Source organism: Colletotrichum acutatum (assembly GCF_030867785.1).
Source record: "Colletotrichum acutatum strain CBS 112980 chromosome Unknown BDZ83scaffold_1, whole genome shotgun sequence".
In the NCBI taxonomy this organism is placed as follows: domain Eukaryota; kingdom Fungi; phylum Ascomycota; class Sordariomycetes; order Glomerellales; family Glomerellaceae; genus Colletotrichum; species Colletotrichum acutatum.
Window position 1 is genome coordinate 517,574 of NW_026848995.1, and position 21,796 is coordinate 539,369.

A 21,796-nucleotide genomic window follows, 5' to 3' on the forward strand; every position below is an offset into this window, starting at 1 on the left:
CGAAAAAGAGCAACCGGGAAGGCCAAGCGATGACGGCGGGATCGGGACCGGGAAGAAGGCTCAAGAGTCAAGGCTCCCGTCGTACGCTCAGTCGTGTATTCGTGCAAGAATGGCGAGAGGGGCAGAGAATAGCATTCCAGGGCGGAGATGGATGAGGCGAGGGTTGAGTTTGAAGTCTGAAGAGGAGGGACTGGACAGTTGAGGCGGGCTGAAGTGGACGAAGTATGGTAGGCAGTGAATGGTACAGACAGATAGAGAGTTGGATCTCAAGTCTACCTCGTGGCCTTGGAAAGAGTGACGGGATGGAGGAAGAAGTCGAGAGGAGGGAAAAGGGCAAAGAAGCTCTGTTGGTAGTAAGGTCCGTAGGGCGCCTCTCGCTGGGATGGTAAAGAAAGCCCGGAAATGCAGTTCGCGAGTGAGAGAGAGTGAGGTGTGGTGTGTGTGGTGTGTGAGAGGGAGTGACTTGCGCGGCGATGGACCATGAGATGGGATGGTGTGGGATGGGATGGGATGAGATGGGGGTGCCCTGGGCCTGAACCTGGACCTGGACAGGCGTACATCCATCTACCCACCCTCCACTAAATTGAATTGATTGAACGAAGGTGGAGGGATGAGTGGCTCGAATGCCGGCGACTACGCTAACGCAAGGAAAAGGCAAGACCAAGCAGGCGGGCAAGGTGGGTGGTGTTCGCCCTGCTCCTTTTTCCACCACCACCTTACACACAGAGGTAGATACCTCACCCCGTACTCCGTACTTGAAGTACACTTGCTGCTACTTTGGGGCCCAAAAGTGAGTGAGTACCAATTGCCAGGCAAGCTACGCGACGCGCAGCGTGAGTTGCAGATGCAAAATGGTGCCAGTGCCTTTTTTGGTAGGGGAAGGGGGAAGCCCGGGGTGTATTATCTTAGGTAAGGCAAGTATCTCCAAGTAGTCTCCTGCCTGCGCCTCTATTCGAAATGGTATTTCATGTGCACACTCCGAGAGGATGTCTGTGAGGTATCCGTACCACAGTAAGGTAGGAAAAGATACTTCGGGATCCCGACCGTAAGGCTATGTACCTCGCCCAGAAACAAAATGCAGCTTGGGGCGAGTACGAGTGTATGTGTCTACCGCAGTACATATGTGTTGTTTCTAGCAGGGCTCCAGGATCGAGTGAGAAAAGAAAGGAGATGCTGCTGCCGTTGGTTGAACAGCACTGACACATCGTCCTTGACATCCAGTGACAGTCACTTGACATTGACAAGGACGTGGAATCGGGCAGGCTCAACTGACACCTGCGACCACCGCTGCCATGGGACCATTACGGAGTACCTGAACCATGGGGGGAGCTCTATGGGAGAGAAGATACTTCGATCCAAGTATGTTCCTTGCCCCAAGGTAAAGTACTCGTACGTGTATATCCGTACTCTCTTTCTCCCTTTTCCTCTCATTCGAGTCTCGTGTCTACAAGCGGCGGTGCTTCTTCGCCCTTGCAGTTATGACACTCGTCTTTGGTTCGTATGGAATGACACTTTTGCTTCCTTCTCCTTTGATGAAATCTCTTCCATTACCTACCTACCTTAGGCACTCACCAAAAAGGTCTTCGAGTACCTACCTAGCTAGAGGCCCTCGTCCGATTCTTCATCGCCTCTTCCGAGATTCATTGTATTACTCAGTCATTCCACAGGCAATCAATCGAATCGCTCTATTGCTTTGCCCCCCTCCTCTTCCTCTCCGCAGCCATCACATTGCTCCATGTCATCAAGAGAGAAAAAAAGAAGGAAAAAAAGGGACGCCTCAGGTTGACCCCAGCAGAAGGAAGAAAGGAAGGACCCAGCAGCACCCGCCCGTCCCTCCTTCCACCCCCTTGAGAGTTGAATCGTTTCCCATGGACCCCTGCCGCCCTTGCTCTTTTCTGCCTTAGCGCTGCTTCTTTCCTCGAACCCCTGAGCAAAACGGGGAAGAACATGGCAAGCTGCAAAAGGGAAAGGGCCCAGAACCACCCGAGGCTCCTCCCAAGACAGGGACTCGCTCGCAGGGTCCCCTACGGAGTACGAACCCGTGGACTACCAAGTACTCCGTACCTTACTTTCGTACCTTCCCACCTTATGGAACCCACATCGGCCCCAACCTCACCATGGAAGATTTCACCATCCTCACCACCTCACCATCTCATATGCACCATGTTCTGTTTGAAGTACTGACCAAGACCTCGCCCTGAACCCAGCTCAAGAATCAGCACCGCATTCTCCCCCAGAATTCGCTGCTTGAATTCGAAATCGTCTTCGTGCTGCCGGTTCGAGCTCAGGGGACAGAACAGCCCCCAATCATCCCGGGCCCAGTCTTCAACCTACGCAGTACGGAGTACGTAGCCTCTCTCTCTCTCTCTCTCTCTCTCTCCACCCCTCGATCCTCCAATACTTCCAACTGCCACCCCTCTGTTCGGGCGAAAAGCGGTCTCCGGCTCTCGAACTCTGACCCTCCAAACTCCAGTACCAAGTACGGATACTCTGTACGGATCGTGATGCGCGTTTCCAAATGACACCAGAAACCTTAGGTGTGGCCCTCGATGATGAAGAGAGAAGTTCGGTCTCATTGTTCGTCTTCCTTATGCAAAGAGCAGGTCCCTCTTGCTTGACGCCACTGGACTTACTGACTGGGTTGCCAGACTACGAGAGCTGTGACTGACTCTGTCACTTGGACATTATTCGATGGTGTCCACCTCCGCGTTGATTGACTGTCCGTCTGTTAATAGGTGCCCTCCTACCGAGCAGATGTCTTCACCCACTTCCCTTTCCGCCCCCTACCTTGACGTATGGTCTAGGACCGGGACGCACTCGACGCACTGATGCTCATACCTACTGCAGCCGATGCCTATAGTATGCCCGTCGAAAGCATCTTCTGCTTGCTTCTGCAGCATAAGAGTCAAATTATCCCCTCCGGACTGCTGACAAGATGGGCCGTCCCAGCATTCAACCCGCCGAAAGAAACTAATCAGCCGCCATCCACCGACGCAGTCATTGCGGCTAGTATATGCACGCCAAGGCAAGCGGGCAGATGTTTCGTCAGCCACCAAACACGGCAAAAAGTACCAGCCAAACTTTTGCTGTCTGCGGCCTGCAGCCTGCACTGACTGGCACCTCGCACTACCTAGTACATGCAGTAGACGATGCTTTTCCAAACTATCAATCAAATCCAACTCACACCTTTCTACCGACAACCAACGGGAGACAAGGTGCCTTGTCCTAGGGCTACGAGACTATCTCCACGATGCAGGACCGAGTCTCGATTGGGATCCAACCCCCTGCTCTTGACAGCCAGCCTGGGACGTCGTCTTACCACGGTATTGTTCAACCGCTGACACAACTTCCTTTCATGGCCGAATACGGATGCTTTGGGGAAGTTGGTCGTCGTCACCCGTTATCCAGCCCATTCCAGAAGTCATCCTCCGGCTCGCCAATTAATAACTCGCGTTCGCACGATGAAATTGATTCATAGGAGAGGGGTATCCGTACACTTTGGAGGCACAGCCTGCGAAAGCCGCCCTCCCAGTGCCCAAGTGCCGTTACATGTTCCATTTGACGCGCCATTGAGGGCCCACATTCAATGGTTATGTTATGGCACTTCGTACTGCAACCTTGCCATCCAAAGGTGCCTCTTGGGTCTTTTGTCAACGACGACCGGGCCTGAAGAAGTCCTGGCGATGCAATTATTTGCTTCGCCTGTTTTTGGCCCAGCCCAGGCCATACCCGCCGGGCAAATACCAAACACAGCTCGACAAGTATAGTCTACCGTGGTATAGATGTCAGCAGCATCCGTTCACTTTGGCATGACGTATGCTGTTGTCTGGAGGTTGCGATTGACCATTTCCGCGGCGTAGACGACAAAAATCATTGACTTCGCATCTCATGATATCATGTGTCGACATCTGAGAAGCATTCCAAATTCGGTGACTAGTTTTCTCCGTCAATGGGGGCACGATTCGCAAAACGGGGTGTGCAATGCCGATGCCCCGAATACTCATGGTGGACTCTGCTCTCACACTCTTTATTCCTCTAACGCCTGTCGCGGGCATCAGCTCCTAGTTGGTCTTTGATCGCACGGCCTACGATGTTTGAAGCGGCTGGAGCTAGACCTGAGTCTCAAACCGCCGACCGTGTCTACACTTGACACCCACCATCTTGTGGCCGTTGCTTGACACGAGGTTGTATCAACGGCTCGCCTCTCCGGCTTCATTTCCATCTGTGGACATAGGCTCACTGAACCGATCGATCGGCCTCGTCTCCCGACCATGGAGCCCGCTTGCAGCCCTTGACTCTTCCCAGTAACCTCTTTATCGATCGAGTGGAATATTTGACCTGATTTGCAACGTTCATTTGGAGTCCTTGGCTTGAATTTCCCCAGTTGATGACCGCCCTTCAAGATTAGTTGCGACACCCTTGGCATGGCTGGAACAGGGGGAAAGCGAGAAGAGACGAGTGACCAGAAAAGACGAGATGAACCGAGGAGCCTCATCGGGTTCGGTCCAAAAGCCCCTGACGCTGACTATAGAGCTAGTCTGTGCGAGCAACCACTGCGCTTCTGATGGAGTGACGACGGAGCTTGCTGGGCAATTCATGGGGGCTTTACTAGGCCGAAAGCCTCGGCCCAAAGAAGCGCGACGTTCAATGTTAATAATGACTATCGATCCTACTCCAGCGCGTCTTGGTCCGGTTATTTTACAGACACGACCCAACGACTGGTGCCATACGGCCCGTTGTGGCCTCTTCAACTCCAATAAAAGCCCAAAACGGCCCGCTGACGATTTCCCCTGACCCAATGATGCGGGACGAACCAGATTACCACATCTCGCTCGGTGGCTCATACGACTGCAATTGGCAACGGTTCAAGTCGGTTTGGCGAAGTATTGGTTTTGGCGAACATTGCCAACCCACCTCTACCTTAGCAATGGGGATACGATAGTGTGACCATCCTGAGGGCCTACAGGGCAGATGACGGGCATGACGATGCGATGAGCCACAACTTTCCGGGGGGCTCATGTGGGACTCTGACAAGTCTCTTTCCGCATTACCGTCGCCAAGGGGTCGCTCACGTCACGATAGCCATTGTGGCTCCTGTGGGATTGAGCCATCGATCTCCTCTACATTTCAACCCCTCGCGGTAAAATTTCACCGTGGACAAATATTGGCTTCGCAGTGGCTCCTTCAAGGGTCGGAAAGTGGCGGCCGTATTTGCATCGCGCTTCTCCTTCACAACGCAAGCGCGGAAATGACGGGCAACCACGATTCAGCCCATCTTGCACGACAAGCGCGGCTGCAGGGCATTTCCTGGTTTCGATCCGTCATATGGTGCCCCTTGTGCCACCTTTGGCCCTGGAAGCCTGGGACAATTGTTGATCGACGGTCGGTTCATCTGGAGATCGATCTACAATCTGCTTACCAAAGTTGAGAAGCATCTACTTCTTCTCTGCATGAGCCTCACCCCGCAGCATGCATCTTGTACCAGGGGAACGGCAATAGGAACGGGGTGAGAACTACGGATACGCGGTAGTCACAAACCAAGAAGCAGTCGCGCCAGCCGAGCCACAATGGGCTATGGGCTCTCTCAGCTGATTATTCGAGGATTTCCGCTCACTGTTTTAGCGGGAGAAGGAGTTTGCGCCCGTCCGGATACTTCCTCACTATCGAAGGCTCCTGCTATCATCAATTATGGCTGACGACGAAGAGCCACTTCTTAGTAGAGCACCATCACATTGGATCAGCTCAGTTGGCGTCAGCCACACAACATAGCCCAAAACACACGGTGGCATTCTTTACGTGGCTACTCACCAAATCAGGGTCAGCTATTCTCGGCTGACGGTCTTACTCGCCATAGTCGAACCCCAAGTTTGGGAAGGGAGACGCTTGTGAGAAGACGTGGACATGTAGCGGGCGAAATCTTCTTTTTTGACGCTCTCGGCCGAACTCGAGAAATTCAAGAAAACCCATGGTTTCCCCCCTTATGCTCCCGTTCACATCGTACATGGGCCCCCCACATCATCTCCGGCTAACTGCAGCAACGGTCAAGACCCTCTTTGCTGACCAGGTTCCTAAGTCACAAAAAGCGGATAGAAGAACCAAAAAAAGAGGTGTCGGCATCGGCCATACCTATCGTGGAGCCGTCGGTACCTGTATACAGCCTTGGTAAACCTTTATGGTCGCATTCCGCGGCCCAGCTTACACATTGGGCCTCGCGACGTTGCTTACGACTGCTACACAGTTCCTGGTGGTCGAATCAGTTCATCCTTCTTTGGGTGAGGTCGTAATGTGGCATTGACAGGAAGAACAACAACAACAATAACAGAACATACGGCAGATAGCATCCAGTCGTTCATAGCCGCGAACATCATCAACAATTATTACTCTGTATTCGTATCCGTACGGTCTCCCGCATCAACATCCGGCACGCGACATCCCGTGAGACTCGGCGCGCCCTTCCATCAAGGGCCAGGTTCCCCCAGCAGCAAAAAGTAATTGCGATTTCTCAGCCAGCGGAGACCATCCCTGCGAACCAACGACCCGCGCCGAAAGCCAAGGCCCACGTTCAAAATCCTCTTGGGTCCTCGAGCAATTGCCCCGTCCTTCTAGCTCAACTCCAAAACTTCATCATCGTGAAGGAAAATTGAGAGGGTAAAGGGCTTCACCACTCCCCCTTCCCCCCCTTAATCCCAGCCGGCATCAATCACCCCCTGGCAGATCACGATGTTCGCTGCATTCCGCTTCGGGAGAGATCTTTGGGATCCTTCTCACCGCTTCGAGACCTCATGGCTCCTTTCTCCCTATCTGTTGGCCGCGTGTCGAGCGCTGATTGTGAGTCTTGGCTTTACCTACTCTCCTCCGTCGCGCTTAAGGACCCTTCGTGCATTGGGGTGTCTCTCAATGTCGTCACCATCCTCTCAACGCGCGATTGCCTATTCAATCACCACAAACAGTAAATTGCTCATGGTGACTAACATGCTGTTCTCTCGCAGAGTCTGTACATTTTTGTCGTCCGCTTCTTCGTCATCGGTTGGACCTGTACTCACGCCGAAGATGGCGGGTGCAAGATTGTCGGCCAGAGCTTTTCCTACTTCGTAAGCAAACCTCGAATATCATTTCGTGTACCAGTATGTCGAATGGGGCGCAAGACTGACTTGGAATAACCTCCCCGTAGACTGTTTTGACGTACTGGGGACTCGCATTTTACTTCCTCATCTCGGCCATCCACACCTTCACATATGCGCACTCTGGAACCCCGCTGCTCGACCGCTTCCCGCGACCTCTCCAGGCCCTGCACGCCTTCTACTATAGCACGATCGTCACCTACCCCTTCATCGTGACCATCGTCTACTGGGCCATCATCTACACGGCTCCTTGGTACACCGAGCAGTTTGAGGCCTTTAGCAACATCTCCCAGCACGGCCTCAACTCGGCCTTTGCCCTCTTTGAGATCGTCATCCCGCGCACCAGCGCCGCCCAGCTCGAGTGGGTGCACATGCTCTGGCTCATCATCGTCCTCGCCCTGTACCTCGCGCTCGCCTACGTCACCTACTACACCCAGGGCTTCTACACCTACGACTTCCTCAATATCGACAAGAACGGCAGCGGCAAGGTGGCTGCGTACATTATTGGTATCGCGGTGGCCGGTATCGTATTTTATCTCATTGCAAAGGGCCTCATCTGGTTGAGGGAGTGGATCACGGAGAAGAAGCTGGGTATGGACGGCAAGTTTGCCCAGCAGCGCTTCCGCAACTACGATACGGAACTGGGCACTATCACCTCCAAGCACTGAGGGCGGAATGAAGTCGGAAAGAGGGAGCGAAAAGAAGGAGGGCAAGAGGAACCCAAGCGCACACCTCATTTAATCGACGGGATACGCGAACATGGAGATGCATATGTATGTATATATGTATAAAGAGGGGAGAGGAAGAAAGAGAAGGAGGCTTGACACGGATTCGGGAGCAGGCACGGCATTTGCTATTCCGCATTATTATTATACCCCGGAGGGACTTGATTAATTTTGTTTGGCCCTCCTTGTCATGAGTAGCACCACGACCTCAAGAGGCGCAAAGAAGGAAGAGGGAGCGAGTTGCATCAAGTAATAGTACAACATAATAGCTGTCTAGTATCATAATACCAAACATCTAAAATCGCTATTCAAAGAGGTAATTTTGCTACAAACGTCTTGGGTGACAATGACAGTGAACACCCGTCAACACTTTAGTGAAATGCCTCGCCGCATCTCGGCCTCTCTGATTTCAAACATGACCTGAACACCCATGTACAAAGAGGCAAACGCACTCATAAAGAACAGTGCACCTAAGGAGATCAGAATTAGTGTGTTGCACTTCTTGGACAAGGGGGAAGCTGAACTCCTCGGGGGTGGATTTGTTATTGTTGAACTTACCTGACCAGTCGTGCAGAATACCAGAGAGAATGCTCTGCAAACCATCCAGTCCGACAGCGAAACCAACAAGGTTGGCAATCATCATCATGAGCACATTCGCAACAGCCCCGACAGCGCAGATCCGCCGGTACGTATCCGGCCTGCCCTCCCACTTGCGCGCGGGGAACAGGAGCTGCGCGAGAACCTCGGGGAGGAGGAAGAGCACAATAAGCCAGCCCCAGATGAGCAGGCGCAGACGAATATCGTGCCAGAGGGCAACGAACGTAAAGACCAACAGGTACGTGGCGATGGAGCGGACGGTGGTGGTCCAGGAACGGAAGTTTGCGCCGCCGAGGGGGATGTAGATGTACCGGATGAGCCAGCGGTTGTAGGAGCGGTGCCAGGCCTTCCAAAAGGATTTCGGGGACCAGTTGTTGGAAACGCAGCGGAGCATGTTCTCGGGGGCGTCGACGCCGTCGATGAGGGCCCAGAGGCGGAAGAGGCGCCAGGGGAGGAGGAGCTTGAGCCAGATGATGTGGAGGTTGAAGAAGGAGAGGAGGGAGAGCTGGGCGGGCGTGTAGGTGGACCAGTCGGGCCCCGCGTGGGAGATTGCGCAGACGTAGTCGTAGTGCAGGACAACTTCCATGGCGAGGAGGCCGAGGAGGAAGCGGACGGCGTAGCGGACGGTGCGCGGGGTCTCGATCGAGGCCGGGCGGTGGCGGAGCTGGGAGATGAAGTCGTTGTAGCACATGATGGGGCCGACGAGGTAGAGGGGCGCGTAGATTGCGTAGGCGACGTAGTTGCGGAAGGAGTAGTCCTTGGGCGCGGCGGAGATGGCGAGGCGGTCTCGTTCGGAGAGGTTGGAGGGGTCGAGTTGCTTCTTCTTGGGGACGTCAGTGATGTCGAGGGGAGGGCATGACAGAGCTTTGACCTTACCTCTAGGGGACTTCCGCTGCGTTGATCAAGGCTGAAGTAGTAGTCCAAGTTGAAGCTGATGAGCCGCAATACGGTGATGTTGAAGAGAATCTCCCAGCGGCTCATGAGACCGCCGTGGCGGTCCATCCAAGTACCCCACCTCACGAGAAAGGGGTCTTCATCGAGCAAGTTCTTCGTCGCGGGCGGCGGGGTGATGTGTCGCGCAATGGCGGCGAAGCGATACCCTTCGCAGAGCTCGTTCGCAAAAAGCATGCAGATGTTGAACGTCCACGTCGCGGCGGGGACGTAGCGGCGCGGGAGCCGGGTCGCGAGCTGGTAGTTGATGTGGAGGATCGCGAGCACCTTGAGGGCGGAGAAGCCGTGCAGGGCAACGAGGAAGACGAGGGCGAAGCGGTAGTCGAAGGAGGCGCGCTGCTCGAGGCGGGCGTCGCCCTGTTCGGTGACTGACTTTTTGTGCAGGTCCGAGGGGATCGGGAAGACTGTGTTCCATAGCTTACGGAGGAGGGGGTGGAAGGCCAGGAGGAGGGCCATGAACGGGAGGTTCTCGCGGAACGTGTGGTATTGCGAATCGGATACATCCTAGAAAGAGAGGTCGGGGGTGAGCGGAAGTTGTGCAGGTTGGATAATTTTGGGCATTGTGTAAAGCTTACGATCTTGCGACCCGGTATCCAGCCATCGCGGAGGAAGCGCTCGTAGTTGTGATATCGAGGGTCAGAAGCTAGAGGTTGGAAGCATTGAGCATCAGCGGAAGCGTCATCTTTGGAAGGAGAGGGCCCTACGTACGTCTTGATACATCATACGCGATCCAGAACATGTATGGCACGATGAATGAAAGTAGAAAGATGTAGAAAAGGTATTCCGGTGTCCCCCATTTTGACGGCTGGGAGCGGCTCTGGACCTTATTGGGCGGCTCCTTGCTCTGCGCGGGATCGGTTCGGGCCTCGACGATGGTCTTGTAGGGAACGGAAGAGGAGCTCGTGAAGCGGGTGTCGAGGTTGTCGAGGTCGTAGATGCTCCTCAAGAACTTGAGAATGGCAGCCATGGCGGGCTGGCTCGTGGATGCAAAGCTCCTTGAGGAGCTTTGCGCACGCGTGCGTGTAGAAGAAGCCGAAGAGGCGGAAAGGGAGAGAGCTTCAGAATTGAGAATTTCTAGAACATGTCGTCAATGAGTGTATGAAGAAAAAAAGGCTCTCAAGAGCCGTGCCGAGTTGCAAGTTTCGACAATTCGGTATGTTGATTCGAGTAAGCGGGAAAAGGTTGGAGTTGTGGGAAATTGGAGATGAAGTCTCGTGGTCGCAACTTCCGTCCCATGTGTCCAGACAAGACCGGGGACCTTTAGTTTGGGGGTTATTTTTGTGACGCAAAACCGCCTTTTGGAGGGATTGGAACCTGGAAGGGCTAAGCTTCAGACAGGCGGCGGCACGCGTTCCCTGCGGTGGATGCACGGGTACCTCTTTACCCCCCGCCGCGTGTAAGAAACGGCTAGCTGACACTGCCCGCAAAGTCGGGGCTTCGGGGGACTTTTGGACCCAACGGAGCTTCAGCTTGCGCACCCAATTGGCCGGGGAGCCGATCGACAGAACCCCTATTGTGGCACCTGGGGGAAGGGGATGGGTGCCTCGGTTCCTTGCCAGCTTTGCTTCAGACCAGTCTGGCCAATGGTACCAAATCGTTACAAATCTGAACCCGAAGACACGACGACCCAGCTCGGTTATACGCGTAGCATACGTCAATTGCTGAGAATGCTTGCATCTCATGGGTTGGGTGCAGCAAGAGGACAAAGCAAGCCAATATTGCTGTTGGAGACAATCTGCCACGAAACCGCCGAGGTACTTATCGGGTTCGGCTCCGATGCGGGGCCGCCCGACGGCCCGGATGTCTCCAGATCAGAAGCCAGACAGGGACCCCAACGAAGCAGGTCTAAAGTGTACAAATGCAGCCAAGATTTTTCAATGCATCAAAACATTGTCCCGGACTATTTTCCAAAAGCCACTCGTATTCTTCAATACTTGTTGTGCATTCCCAATTCAAACTCATTCCTTGTATATCGTATCCGGTACAGAGCAAGGTACCTGAGAGTATCTCGCACCACAGAATTCTAAAAGTCCCAAACTCCCAATTGAGCATCCAATCACGCACTCGCTGACCACTGTTCCATAGCCGCCCTCTTCACCCCAAACCGTTGACTGAGAACAACCCAGGAGGCGGTACAAATCAGCTTTCGGAACGCTCTGGGGCTCGCGTCCTCGCCGAAGCCCTCCTCAAGCCACCTCTTTGCATTATCCCACTCCATGAAGCCCAGATTCTCGATGTTCTCCCGAGTGATCAGCCCCGCAATCATGTTATACACGGGTCCGCCGCGTGGCCACTTGACCGGCGCCGAGTACGGATGCTTCCTCCGCTCGTAGAGCTCCTGCGTGATGAAAGGCTTCCCGGCCTCCTTGAGGATCCACTTCTCGCTCAGCTTCTGACGCGCCGGACTAAGGTCCTTCCACCACAGACTGGCTCCGGTGCCGGTTGTTCCCGTCCCGGCGGCTGCCCCGGCAGCTTCTTGATACGCGACCTTGACGCTCGGCGGCAGATTGTTGACGTACTCGACGAGATGGTGATCCAAAAACGGAGGGCGAGCCTCGATGCTGTGCGCCATCTCGGTGCGGTCGCCCAGGCACGTCAGGATCATGTTGGCGAGCGGCCCCTTTGTGTAGACGTAGAGGCTCGTGTGCAGCGAGTGCCACTTCTCAATCATCTTCTCGAGCACCTCGGGCGCGAGCGTCGACTCGGTCGAGCCCGGCGTCTTGTACGTCTCCCGCACCCACGGCGAGAAGGCGTTCCACTCGGGCTCGAGCCGCATCGAGTTGCTGGTCGGGGCGGCGCCGCCCGAGGAGGACTCGTCCTCGAACATGCCGATCCGGTCGAACATGGCCTTGAGGTCGTCCGTCATTTCCTGATACATGGGGATGCGCACGCCATCTGTCATATCGGACTGGGGCCAGGCGAGGTCAGGTTCCATGAGAAAGGCCGGCAACACGAAAGGATAGCCTGCAAAGTGCTCGTCTGCGCCCTCGCCGGTGAGGACGACGGGCACGCCGTGCTGTTGAGGTAGTGATGACAGGCAAAACTTTCCGACACTGTTGAGATCAAAGTTATGGTGCTCAGTATGGAAGACTGCGTCTGCAAAGTTGTCGGCGAGCTCGGTCTCGTTCATGTCTTTCTTGAGGATTTGCACACCGAGGAAGTCGGCTGAGCGCTCAGCAATATCTTTTTTCTTAGGCGTCAGCATGGTTTTACACTCATGACCAGATAGGGGCTCTGCACTCACCAGCTTCGTTGAAGCCCGAGGACTCTGGGAACTGGATCGTGAAACACTTGATGCGCTTCGTGGCGTCTTGGTTACCCAGCTCAATTCCCTGCTCCTTTACCAGCTTCGTCACAATTCCTGCAATGACTGATGAATCGATACCTGTGACTAGGTCAGTCTTGTACCTTGGTTTCTTCAAGCTGGCATCTCCATACCTCCAGACAGGTAGATTCCCACGGGAACATCAGCGCGGAGTCGAAGCTTCACCGCTTCTATCAGACGCTCCCTCACACCCTCAATCATCTCCTCCGCGCTCCGTGTCTCCACCTCACGCTGTCATTACTTAGCAAACTGCACCCTTCTCACCAGAACCTATCAAGACTGGGGTACCACATACCTTGTCCTTGAACTCGGGATCCCAATACTGGCGATGTTTGATTTCTCCATCTCTAATCTCCATCCAGTTTCCGGGCTCCAGCTTGCGAACGTCCTTGAACACGGTGCAGTCGGCTTGCATCGAAGATCCACTGAGCAGACCGTAGACATTCCACTCCGGCTCCCAGCCAAAGGCTCGGAATCCCTTCATCTCCGAGGCCAAGAGCATCCGCTTACTGGCACCGTTGCCCTGGTTCTGTACAGTCCAGAACATCGGCTTGATACCAAAACGGTCCCTGGCCACGATGACGCGGTCCTTGTTCTCGTCATAGATCACAAAGGAGAACTCGCCGCGGAGGTGCTTGAAGAAGCCGGGGGCACCGTAGATCTTGTACAGAGCGACCAAGACCTCGCTGTCGCAATGGCCCTTGAAGCGGTAGTTATGCTCCTTGATACATCTCTCTCTGATGGCATCGTGGTCGTAGATTTCTCCATTCACTACTGCGTGGATCTTGCCATCGTCACTGTGTAATGGCTGCTCTCCGTCTGGAGAGAGGTCGTTGATTGCTAACCGGCAATGGCCAAGACCTATCACAACAGGTTAGTGGGACTTTCACAAAGATTGGTTCCTAAGGAGGTTCCATACCGACTGTCGCATCATCACTGATCCAGACACCAGAGGCATCCGGGCCGCGGTGGGCAATGGCTTCAAGACTCTGTTGAAACTGTTGGCGGAGAGTGCCATGCTCTGAGATCTTCTTTGCTTTGCTCTTGACTCCGTCTGTTCCATTGCTGTCACCGTTCCTGCTGGCGGTGTCGCTCCGCTGGAGTGTGATAGCCGCCGTGATTCCGCACATGTTGCTTCCCGGAAAGAAACAAAATACTGATATGGGTATAGTGAAAGTAGTTCAAAACAAGACAAGAAATTAGTGTCCTTGGCCCTTGCCTAGATGCCACAAGTGTCAGCTATATAGAATTGCAGAACTAGACGAACAAATCACAACCACCGCCCCCCAATCGACCGGGTCCAGATTCACGGACAACAAGCCCCGGCGCAAACATCCTCACAAGCTTTCTCAGCCCTAAGTAGCGTTCATGGAAATGGACAAGACCGAATCGTGCAGGTTGAAAGGTTGAAGCTCACATAGTCTACGTCAGGGAAAACACACTGTACACTACGTATACGTACAGGTATATTCTGAGAGGTGACGACGCAGACACAAAAAGTTGAGCGTATAAGCCACATAGTCGGTGGAGGCTTCAACGGTAGAGGCGAACTTTCGACCACGGTGGAAACATGAGCCTTGGCCCGGTCGCAAGAGCTTCAGCCCCAGACACGTTGCCGTTTCCCCCGGGCTTGGTCTGCGTCCTTGGCTATCGTGAGCTTTAGGTAAACGTAAGGTAGTCTGTGGGTGTGAGCTGACTACTTGCGCTGTCCCGTCGCTTTCGGCAGGATCATGTTGCCCTACTCCGCAATGGGATTCATGGGACTAGTAGGAACTCATGGACCTCGTCCCAAACGCCAAGCAGAGAGGGCTTTTGTTCTTTTTGCCCGTTCGTTCCCTTTCTTAGCAGAGTTTGAGGAAACAAATCTTGCAGCTGCTGCATGTTTTGAAGATGGCAGATGCGGAGGTGGCTGAGTTGTTGGTTTCGCAGACAAAGCGCTCACGTTGGCGTGGTTTGATTGCTCCGGCGCATGGCCTGTCTTGCATTCGATGTATCCGGAGTGGCGGAACCGTATGTCTACTCGAAGACACCATTTTGAAATGGAAAGAAATATTTGAGGAGTCCCATTTTTCTCTTGAAATCAAGTGCTTTGGTCCAAATGAACTAGTGGGTGATCCTGTTCACAATCTGATCACATTCGGTTTTGTAAGTTGCTGCATTTACATCATCACAACGCAGCAGCTCAAACTCCCCTTCTTTCTTTTTCCTGCATTTAAATATTCCACATGTATGGTCCTTACTCTCATCATTGTTTCTAGCTGACTGTCTTCAATGGAAGTTTCAGCTGCGGCTCCTGCGCTGGCATACGCATGCATGCACCCCTCCTCCTACGGACTCATGATGCTTTTGATCCTATGAAATTACCGCGCACGTCATCCCTTCAACTATGATGGCTTTTCTATTCTTCAGACGAAATTACCAAAAGCTACTATACATACATATGTTTGCGCCTAAATACGGGTGTGCATTACGGGCTCGATCCTCCCCGGCTAGGTTCCCAGTCGGCCCCGAGCTTGGGCCGAACCGAAGAGAGAGTTTAAAGCCATCGGACTATGGGGAATACTTTAAGCCCGAAGTTCTCGTGACTTCTTTACGGCTGAATGAGGTATTCTAGTTTTTGGGCTATCAATGGTGGGCAGGATTCATGGGCAGGATCTTGGGAGGTGACTTGGAGGAAGATGGTCGTCGGGGACATACTCTTGGGAGTTATCAACAGAATGCATTTCCGATATGGAGCTGTGAAGAAAAGATTGAGTGTAGCATTATATTGTTACAGAGCATGCGTTGATGCCATGCATAAGAAGGTAGTAGGAATAAATGTCTCCTTCTGCACTGGAGACCTTTAGATAACCGATTGTGTCTTTACGTTAAAATACTAGTGATATCAAATGGGTTTCTTTGCTCGTGCTAACATTTTAACACCATATATCCTCATATGTATGCTTCTATATCACGCTTCCTTAAACTCTTGGCTTCGAATGCCATACACGTAAATAACTTCAAAGCGTCCCAAGAATAGCAGGAGCGAAGCGCGGCCCTTGCGTTTCTTGGCACCTCGACTTCTTCGCCGGGATGCCTCGAACCGACTGAAAGTCCAAGAGGGTCAAAGTGGGAAGCTGTATGATGACCTGCAGATTGGTGAGGGGAACTTCTCGCGTGGGACGTATTCTGTGAGCGGTAATGATCCACCAGTAAGCATTCCACTGATATGTGACTTTGTATAAATAGGTACTTAGGTTCACTCGGTTTGCTCTCGCTTACGGCACTTTCTGTACTTCAAAAATACGTGCGGCGTTTGTTCTTTCTGTGAAAGTATTTACAATTGATCATCCGCGCTCTACAGCCTAAAGGTCGAGTACCAGGAGTGTCTATCAACAAATGTGCCATCACTTCTCTCAGACCATAGTTCTAGGATGACTGTGTAGTTTCATTATATCAACCGTCAGTTCACTCAGCCAGAGTATCTAGGCAAGGTGATAGCTACTCCCCCAAAACCTCACTCGGTGGATGGCAGCATCACCTACAAATACTCCTGAGCCGCTGGAAAGAGGCACGTCGTCTCGATAAGTCTGTCTAGCCCAAGGCCTCGAAACACCAATTAATTGCCCCTTTGAGGCTGCCTAGAATCTGAAAGAGCCTGTACGATGGGTTTTTCTCAATGATAAATTACAGACGTTCGAACCAGTTTGGAAGGGGGCTTTCGGAAAAGGCTTGAATTAGCCATGCAATTTGGTTCAAATGCAAAGATCAACTACCTCAGAGGTCCTGACGTCTATGGCATACGTTACTCGTAGAATTCGGGACTCGGATCTCAATGCGAATACCTTGTGCAGATAACACAATTGATCTCCATCGAAAAAGGTTGCAGAATATCTCTTCACGCCAGAGACGTGGCCGCTCTGTTACCAAAACATCTCGTGTTGATTCAAGCACTTGGAAAGAGAACACAGGAGCGAATGTTACCCCTTCATCTACCCTCCTCAAGCGCTGTACATACGCAGGAGAATAACATGGAATCTAGCACACGGAATCTAGCAGAAGCAAATTCAACCACCACAACACACTAAACGAAGCCCGTGAGTCCTCGTTGGCGACTACTCCTGACAAAACCAAGCTGCGGGCCCCTTCTTTGAGGGTTTCCCAGAGCTAAAGCTGACCTCACGCGCATCCCTCGTTCATGGGCTTTTGGATGCCCCTTGACAAGGCCCAAACCCTATCACAGGCAAGCTTCGGAACACTGTGGCTGAGAACGGTACCCATGTACCAGTAGCTGTGTACTGACGTACTAGATAAGGTAGTGAGCACTGGTCCAACTCGCTTACAATCATATCTGGCATTCTCGAATGCTAGCAGACTGTTGGAATCGTCAAGCTTTAGATAAAGGAATGCATCCCGAAACAGCTTTCCCAGGGTTCATCCAGCGTCAAGTTTTCTGCAAGACGAGGTACCTGTATCTGTCTCTTATGAGTCTAGCAGCTGTCATGTGCAACTCCAGACGAAGCAATGCGTGCTATACCGCAAAAACCCGAATGATTGGAGACCACCAGGTAGTGAAGCAGATCTCACATTCCGGGGTGATCAAAGCGCCACCTCTGGAATGCGGCACCTTCACGCCATCAGCGGCCCGGACCCGAAGGCCGGGTCCCACTTCGAGGTCCTGTCGCCACCCCGAAGCCGGCCCCGGTAATGTCTCGGATTACGGTACCGACTCAAGAGCTTGCAGAGCTCGGGTGAACGATACGAGTTGTAGCGAACAGAAACGCGGCGGAAGAATGGAGTGCCTCAATTAGCACAAGCTGGCGTGAGACAACGTCCACAGCTGAGCAGACTTAGACGGCGAGCTGAACCTTTTTGCTACATCTCCTCGAAACTGGCATAGGGCCCTCGCAGCCCAACGTTTGAGATGTACCATATTTTTCTTACCACAATGCATTCTGAACCGCGTTCCGCCGCGGGCGCAATCTGTGGTCACATGTTTCTCCTCAGATAGAAGTGGCTTATGTCATCGCGAGGAATTTAAGGTCCTTCCGATATTGGAGTAAGATTAGGGTTGGTGCAGCCGCGTCGTGCTACCGGAGCTGTATGCCGGCAGATGAAAGGGAGACTTTGCGAAGCAGTAGGTATTTGATATGTTTGAGTCAGCAGCTTTCACCACATTCGAGAGACTGTGCCACCAAAAGGAGCTCAAAATTGGCATCTTGGCTCCTGGCGGGTCCCATCTCAATGGATGGGGGCAACAATTGTTAACGTTTGTCAACGATGGCGTCCCTCCCTTTAGTGCCCTTCGGCCCAGAGACATCGTCCGATAATTGAGTTGGCCATATTGGTGGGGTCTGAACAGACATTTCTGACGTTGATCGATCGGCAACGCACCCAATATTCATCCAGGCAGGCCCAGAGCAGAGTTTCGCATCCAAACCTGGCCACTCAGAGCCCGCGGAGCAAACGTGAACAGGCAAGCAGGTCCTTGAGCCCCTCGAAGGTGTGTTCATGCGCAGGTACCAGGCTGGCCAGGACAAATCCCCAAGACGCGGGATGGAATGGGAAGGACGCAGTTGGAGGCTCGAGCGCCGCCGCACTCGCCGACGGGTGGTTTGAGGGAGCCCATCATCATGCCCATAAACGTAACGTGCCATGCTGGCCCGCTTCCGCTTCCGCGTGGTATTATTACAATCGTGCCATAGTGATCTGTCAAGAGCGACTGTGTTCGTACTCTGTATCCATTTCGAGGCTACTTGGCCAAACATCCGAATATGCGGCCACGCGATAACGATACGAATATTTGGTAGCGAGTGCCACCTGCACAGCATTTGCTGAGGTCGCGGAGAGATCGGTGACGCACACGATGCCCAATGCAAGTGATGAGGACGTGCTGTTCGTCAGGCTTTGACAGCACCCCTAGACGGATGCCAGCACACGACGATCAAGCGCACAGGTCACAGCCAATGACTTGTTCTGGCGGGGTGCTCGGCACGGTGGATGTGTGCAAGACCCGGTTCTGTATGGATGAGGTGACGACGAGGATGTGCTGGCACCGGCCAACTCATGCGCGACCAAGTGACCAAACGCAGGATCATCCTCGACCTATAATTGGCATTGACGGCGAGCTGAGGAAAGAAGGGAGAAGCAGATTGGGCGGCCCGGAGATAGATTACTCTGAGCTGTGGGCTTTTCTGGACCACCACGGATGGTGTGGCGTCCTTCGCGGACCTTTGTGAGCGGTCGGCCGTGGGCTTTTGAGCCGAACTAGCGGTGCGGCGGGTTTTTGGCTGTGAATTTCTTTCTCTAATGTCAGTCGCAATTCTGTTTCTTCTGCGTCAATTGGATTCCGTCGATTGAGGCACAATGGTTCCGCATCGTGTCTGGCCGGGGATATGTGGTGGGGCGGACGGGCGGGCGCCGGAACATCAACCAAGCGAGCAGCGGGTTCGAGACGCGTCTCGCCGTCTAAGGTAGGTATATGTAGTCGTACCTTGTTACTTTCCAAGGTACCGTGAGACACGAAAAGATGAGTGCGACACATAGCCGTTGGAGAGACGAGCCGTGGCGGTGGTACTGACTGATGCTAGGAGGCGTGGATACGGGCTGAGATCTACGCTATGTCAGGTATGCGCCGAATGACACCAACGCTTCAACGGTTGATGGAGTGGACTGGCGGGGGACGTTGGCATCGTGGATATATGACAAGGGATGAGGTATTCCATAGTAGATGTAGATGTGCTTGTGGAATTGTTAGCGCTAGGGGATGTCGGCGAAGACAAGCAATGGATGGCAGACAGAGAAGAGACGAAAACTGTATCCGTATCCTATCCGTACCGACCTACCTTTACAGATACAGCTTTGCAGAGGTGAAGCCTGAAGGATCTACCCGTAGCAGGCGAGGCAGATGGAAGTCGCTCCGAAACGAGACAGGGTCCACCCCCACTGGGTTGCGGCGCCATGTGGAAGGAGCGAGGTAAACCATAAAGCGGCCCCGGGAAAGGGAGGAGCGATGGCAGAAACCACCTCATAATACCTACCTTCCCCAAGGTATTGAACATTGCTCGGGGCTCTTCCAATTGTATCTTTGGCATCTCATCTTTCCTTTCTTTTCGTTCCTTTCCTTCCCATAGCAAGGTACTCTGTACAAGTAACGCCATTGGCCTGTATCCTAAGAACTTCAATATCATCAGCAACCACTACAGTTCAAGCTAAGGATCAATCAATCAAGTACCCCGGCAAGCCTGGCTGCCAAGCTGCTCGAGAGCCCAGCTGTGAGGAAGACACCAAAAAGGTGCGTAGGGCGAACGGAGCTAATGGGTGCTAGGGGGGCTCAATTAAGGTGCGGACGACTGACGGGGTTCCCACGCTTGCCCGGACCAAGCAACAAGCAACAAGCAACAAGCAGCAGAGACAACTTGTCTCACCTCATTCATGGACTCAACCAGGCATGGCCGGTGATATCTCACGAGAAAGGGTGTATACGAGCAAGGAGGCCTTGGGTACCGACTACACATAGTAGGTGGACGACTTGGATCATTGAGATCAGCCCTTTGTCTGCTTGACGGGAAAAGCCTTCCGTGACACCAAAGAAGCACATTTTTGATAAGGCACGCTTCCCTTCCCTCGACTCGTTTCGTCCGGTCTATCAACGAAGAAGCCGATACCGACGCCGAGTTTGCTACATTGTATTTGGCCGTCTGAAGTTTTCTTACTTTGAGCACCAGCAGCGGCAACAGGCATTGCATACTCTGCATTAGCTCCAGAAGCACTGAACCTAGTATCACACATTGCGCGTCGTCTCTGGTTTTGGTCGTCCAGTGTTCCAACTTCCGCGCATCGTCTTGCCTTCTATCCTCATCACCGAAGCCTTTCCCTCTCCTACGCCCCAACTTGTCATCGCCGGTTCTCTCGGTGCCTCTGAGAGTTGTCCGGGCGCCGCAACGCTTCTACCGTTTGCTCCGAGTGATGCTACTATCGTCGCCTGAGATCTTAGTCCTCAGCCACCAACAGCCTCTCCCCCACCGCGGTGATACGTCCGCCCCGTTGTCACCCATCTACGGTATAGACTGAATCAGGACTCGGTCGAACCGACAGGGCCTCGACCACAGTGCCTGAGGCGAGCCCGGCAAGAGAAAGGTCAGCGGCGTTGACAGTATCCATAGGCTTTACTGCGTGACTGCGTAGAGACTCGATTCTGCTGGTAACATCCTGTTGGTCTGTCTCATTGGCGCCGACTGTGTCCTGTGGCACTAGGACCAGGATCCTCGTTCCAGCGATTTAATTTCATTTCAGGGCCTGTCGTGCCCCTCCCGCCTCTCCCACTCTCCCAACCTAGTCCCATCGGTAAGGCAGGGGAAGAGGGAAAGCTGTGTTGCAGCGGTACGGCGGGCGGCGTGCCTGATTCTGAGGTGCCACTAGCATCACCCGAAAATCCGCCCACAGTCGACAAGTCGAGACTCAAACAACGGGCCAGCGACCTTGCGAACCTACCAGACGCCGCCAAAAGCCATCGAGGACTCTTGGGAGCCATAGAGCCTGCACAGAGTCCCACGGACTGAGGAAGAGCTACACCCCTAACGCGTTGCATGAAGAGCTATTCTCCATTAGGTTGCCATTTCAGGGTCGTAGTCAGGTACCCGCCTGCGGTGATCGTCACACAAAAGGTACTTGTGCCCACCTTGAAATAACAAGACAGGGGGCCTGGGGGCTACAGATCAAAAACAGAAGGGCAGAAAAAAAGAAAAAAAGAAAGCAAGGCAAGAAGAGGGCACTTGGAGAGTGTGGTGTAAAAAAAAATAAAAAAGACAAGCACCGGCAGACAGGCCAAGGCTCCAGGGGGCCCCCCCCCAAAATAATACCATTTCTCTCCTTCTCCAATTAATAGCCCGCGGATTGTTCATTCGCCCCTGAATGCTAGGAAAAAGCCAAAGAGAAAGAAGTAAGGTAAGAACGGGACCTGCCTTTAACCTGAGTGCCGGCCGGGAGACACAGAGGTCGCACTCAGCAGAGCTGCTGCCTCTTCTCTTTTCGGTTTCCCTCGTGCCCAAAGCCAAAGGAGCAACATCATCACTTGTTCTCCTTTCCCGTCCATCCCT

General features: G+C 53.3%; 4 protein-coding genes across 4 annotated transcripts; 2 read left to right on the forward strand and 2 right to left on the reverse strand.

The window, feature by feature from the left end:
* Positions 1 to 6,720: 6,720 nt before the first annotated feature.
* Positions 6,721 to 7,789, forward strand: BDZ83DRAFT_746210 (uncharacterized protein; the record flags this gene model as incomplete). The annotated part of the gene is made up of 3 exons (XM_060513231.1): positions 6,721 to 6,828; positions 6,990 to 7,091; positions 7,172 to 7,789. The coding sequence occupies 3 exons, from the start codon at positions 6,721 to 6,723 to the stop codon at positions 7,787 to 7,789; spliced, it is 828 nt and encodes a 275-aa protein (XP_060371852.1).
* Positions 7,790 to 8,209: 420 nt separating this feature from the next.
* BDZ83DRAFT_714792 (MBOAT family protein) lies at positions 8,210 to 10,361 on the reverse strand (the record flags this gene model as incomplete). Its single annotated transcript, XM_060511669.1, has 5 exons — positions 8,210 to 8,316; positions 8,405 to 9,266; positions 9,320 to 9,898; positions 9,970 to 10,037; positions 10,103 to 10,361. 5 exons carry the CDS (start codon positions 10,359 to 10,361, stop codon positions 8,210 to 8,212), a joined length of 1,875 nt encoding a protein of 624 aa, XP_060371853.1.
* A 1,074-nt stretch (positions 10,362 to 11,435) lies between these two features.
* On the reverse strand, positions 11,436 to 14,183 carry BDZ83DRAFT_759376 (asparagine synthase). The gene is made up of 5 exons (XM_060515141.1): positions 13,639 to 14,183; positions 13,015 to 13,580; positions 12,833 to 12,950; positions 12,639 to 12,779; positions 11,436 to 12,577 (listed from the first exon to the last, which is right to left on the reverse strand). The coding sequence occupies exons 1-5, from the start codon at positions 13,847 to 13,849 to the stop codon at positions 11,451 to 11,453; spliced, it is 2,163 nt and encodes a 720-aa protein (XP_060371854.1). The 5' UTR covers positions 13,850 to 14,183; the 3' UTR covers positions 11,436 to 11,450.
* A 5,475-nt stretch (positions 14,184 to 19,658) lies between these two features.
* On the forward strand, positions 19,659 to 21,259 carry BDZ83DRAFT_645771 (uncharacterized protein; the record flags this gene model as incomplete). Its single annotated transcript, XM_060509885.1, has 4 exons — positions 19,659 to 19,674; positions 19,832 to 19,992; positions 20,886 to 20,901; positions 20,955 to 21,259. 4 exons carry the CDS (start codon positions 19,659 to 19,661, stop codon positions 21,257 to 21,259), a joined length of 498 nt encoding a protein of 165 aa, XP_060371855.1.
* Positions 21,260 to 21,796: the final 537 nt, after the last annotated feature.

Bases quoted from the DNA above. Each gene is read 5' to 3' on its own strand.
- BDZ83DRAFT_759376 (XM_060515141.1), bottom strand. From the start codon at position 13,849: ATGTGCGGAATCACGGCGGCTATCACACTCCAGCGGAGCGACACCGCC. The intron at 12,951-13,014 runs GTATGTGGTACC...AAGTAATGACAG, and splicing joins ATCCCGAGTTCAAGGACAAG to CGTGAGGTGGAGACACGGAG. The intron at 12,780-12,832 runs GTATGGAGATGC...ACCTAGTCACAG, and splicing joins GGGAATCTACCTGTCTGGAG to GTATCGATTCATCAGTCATT.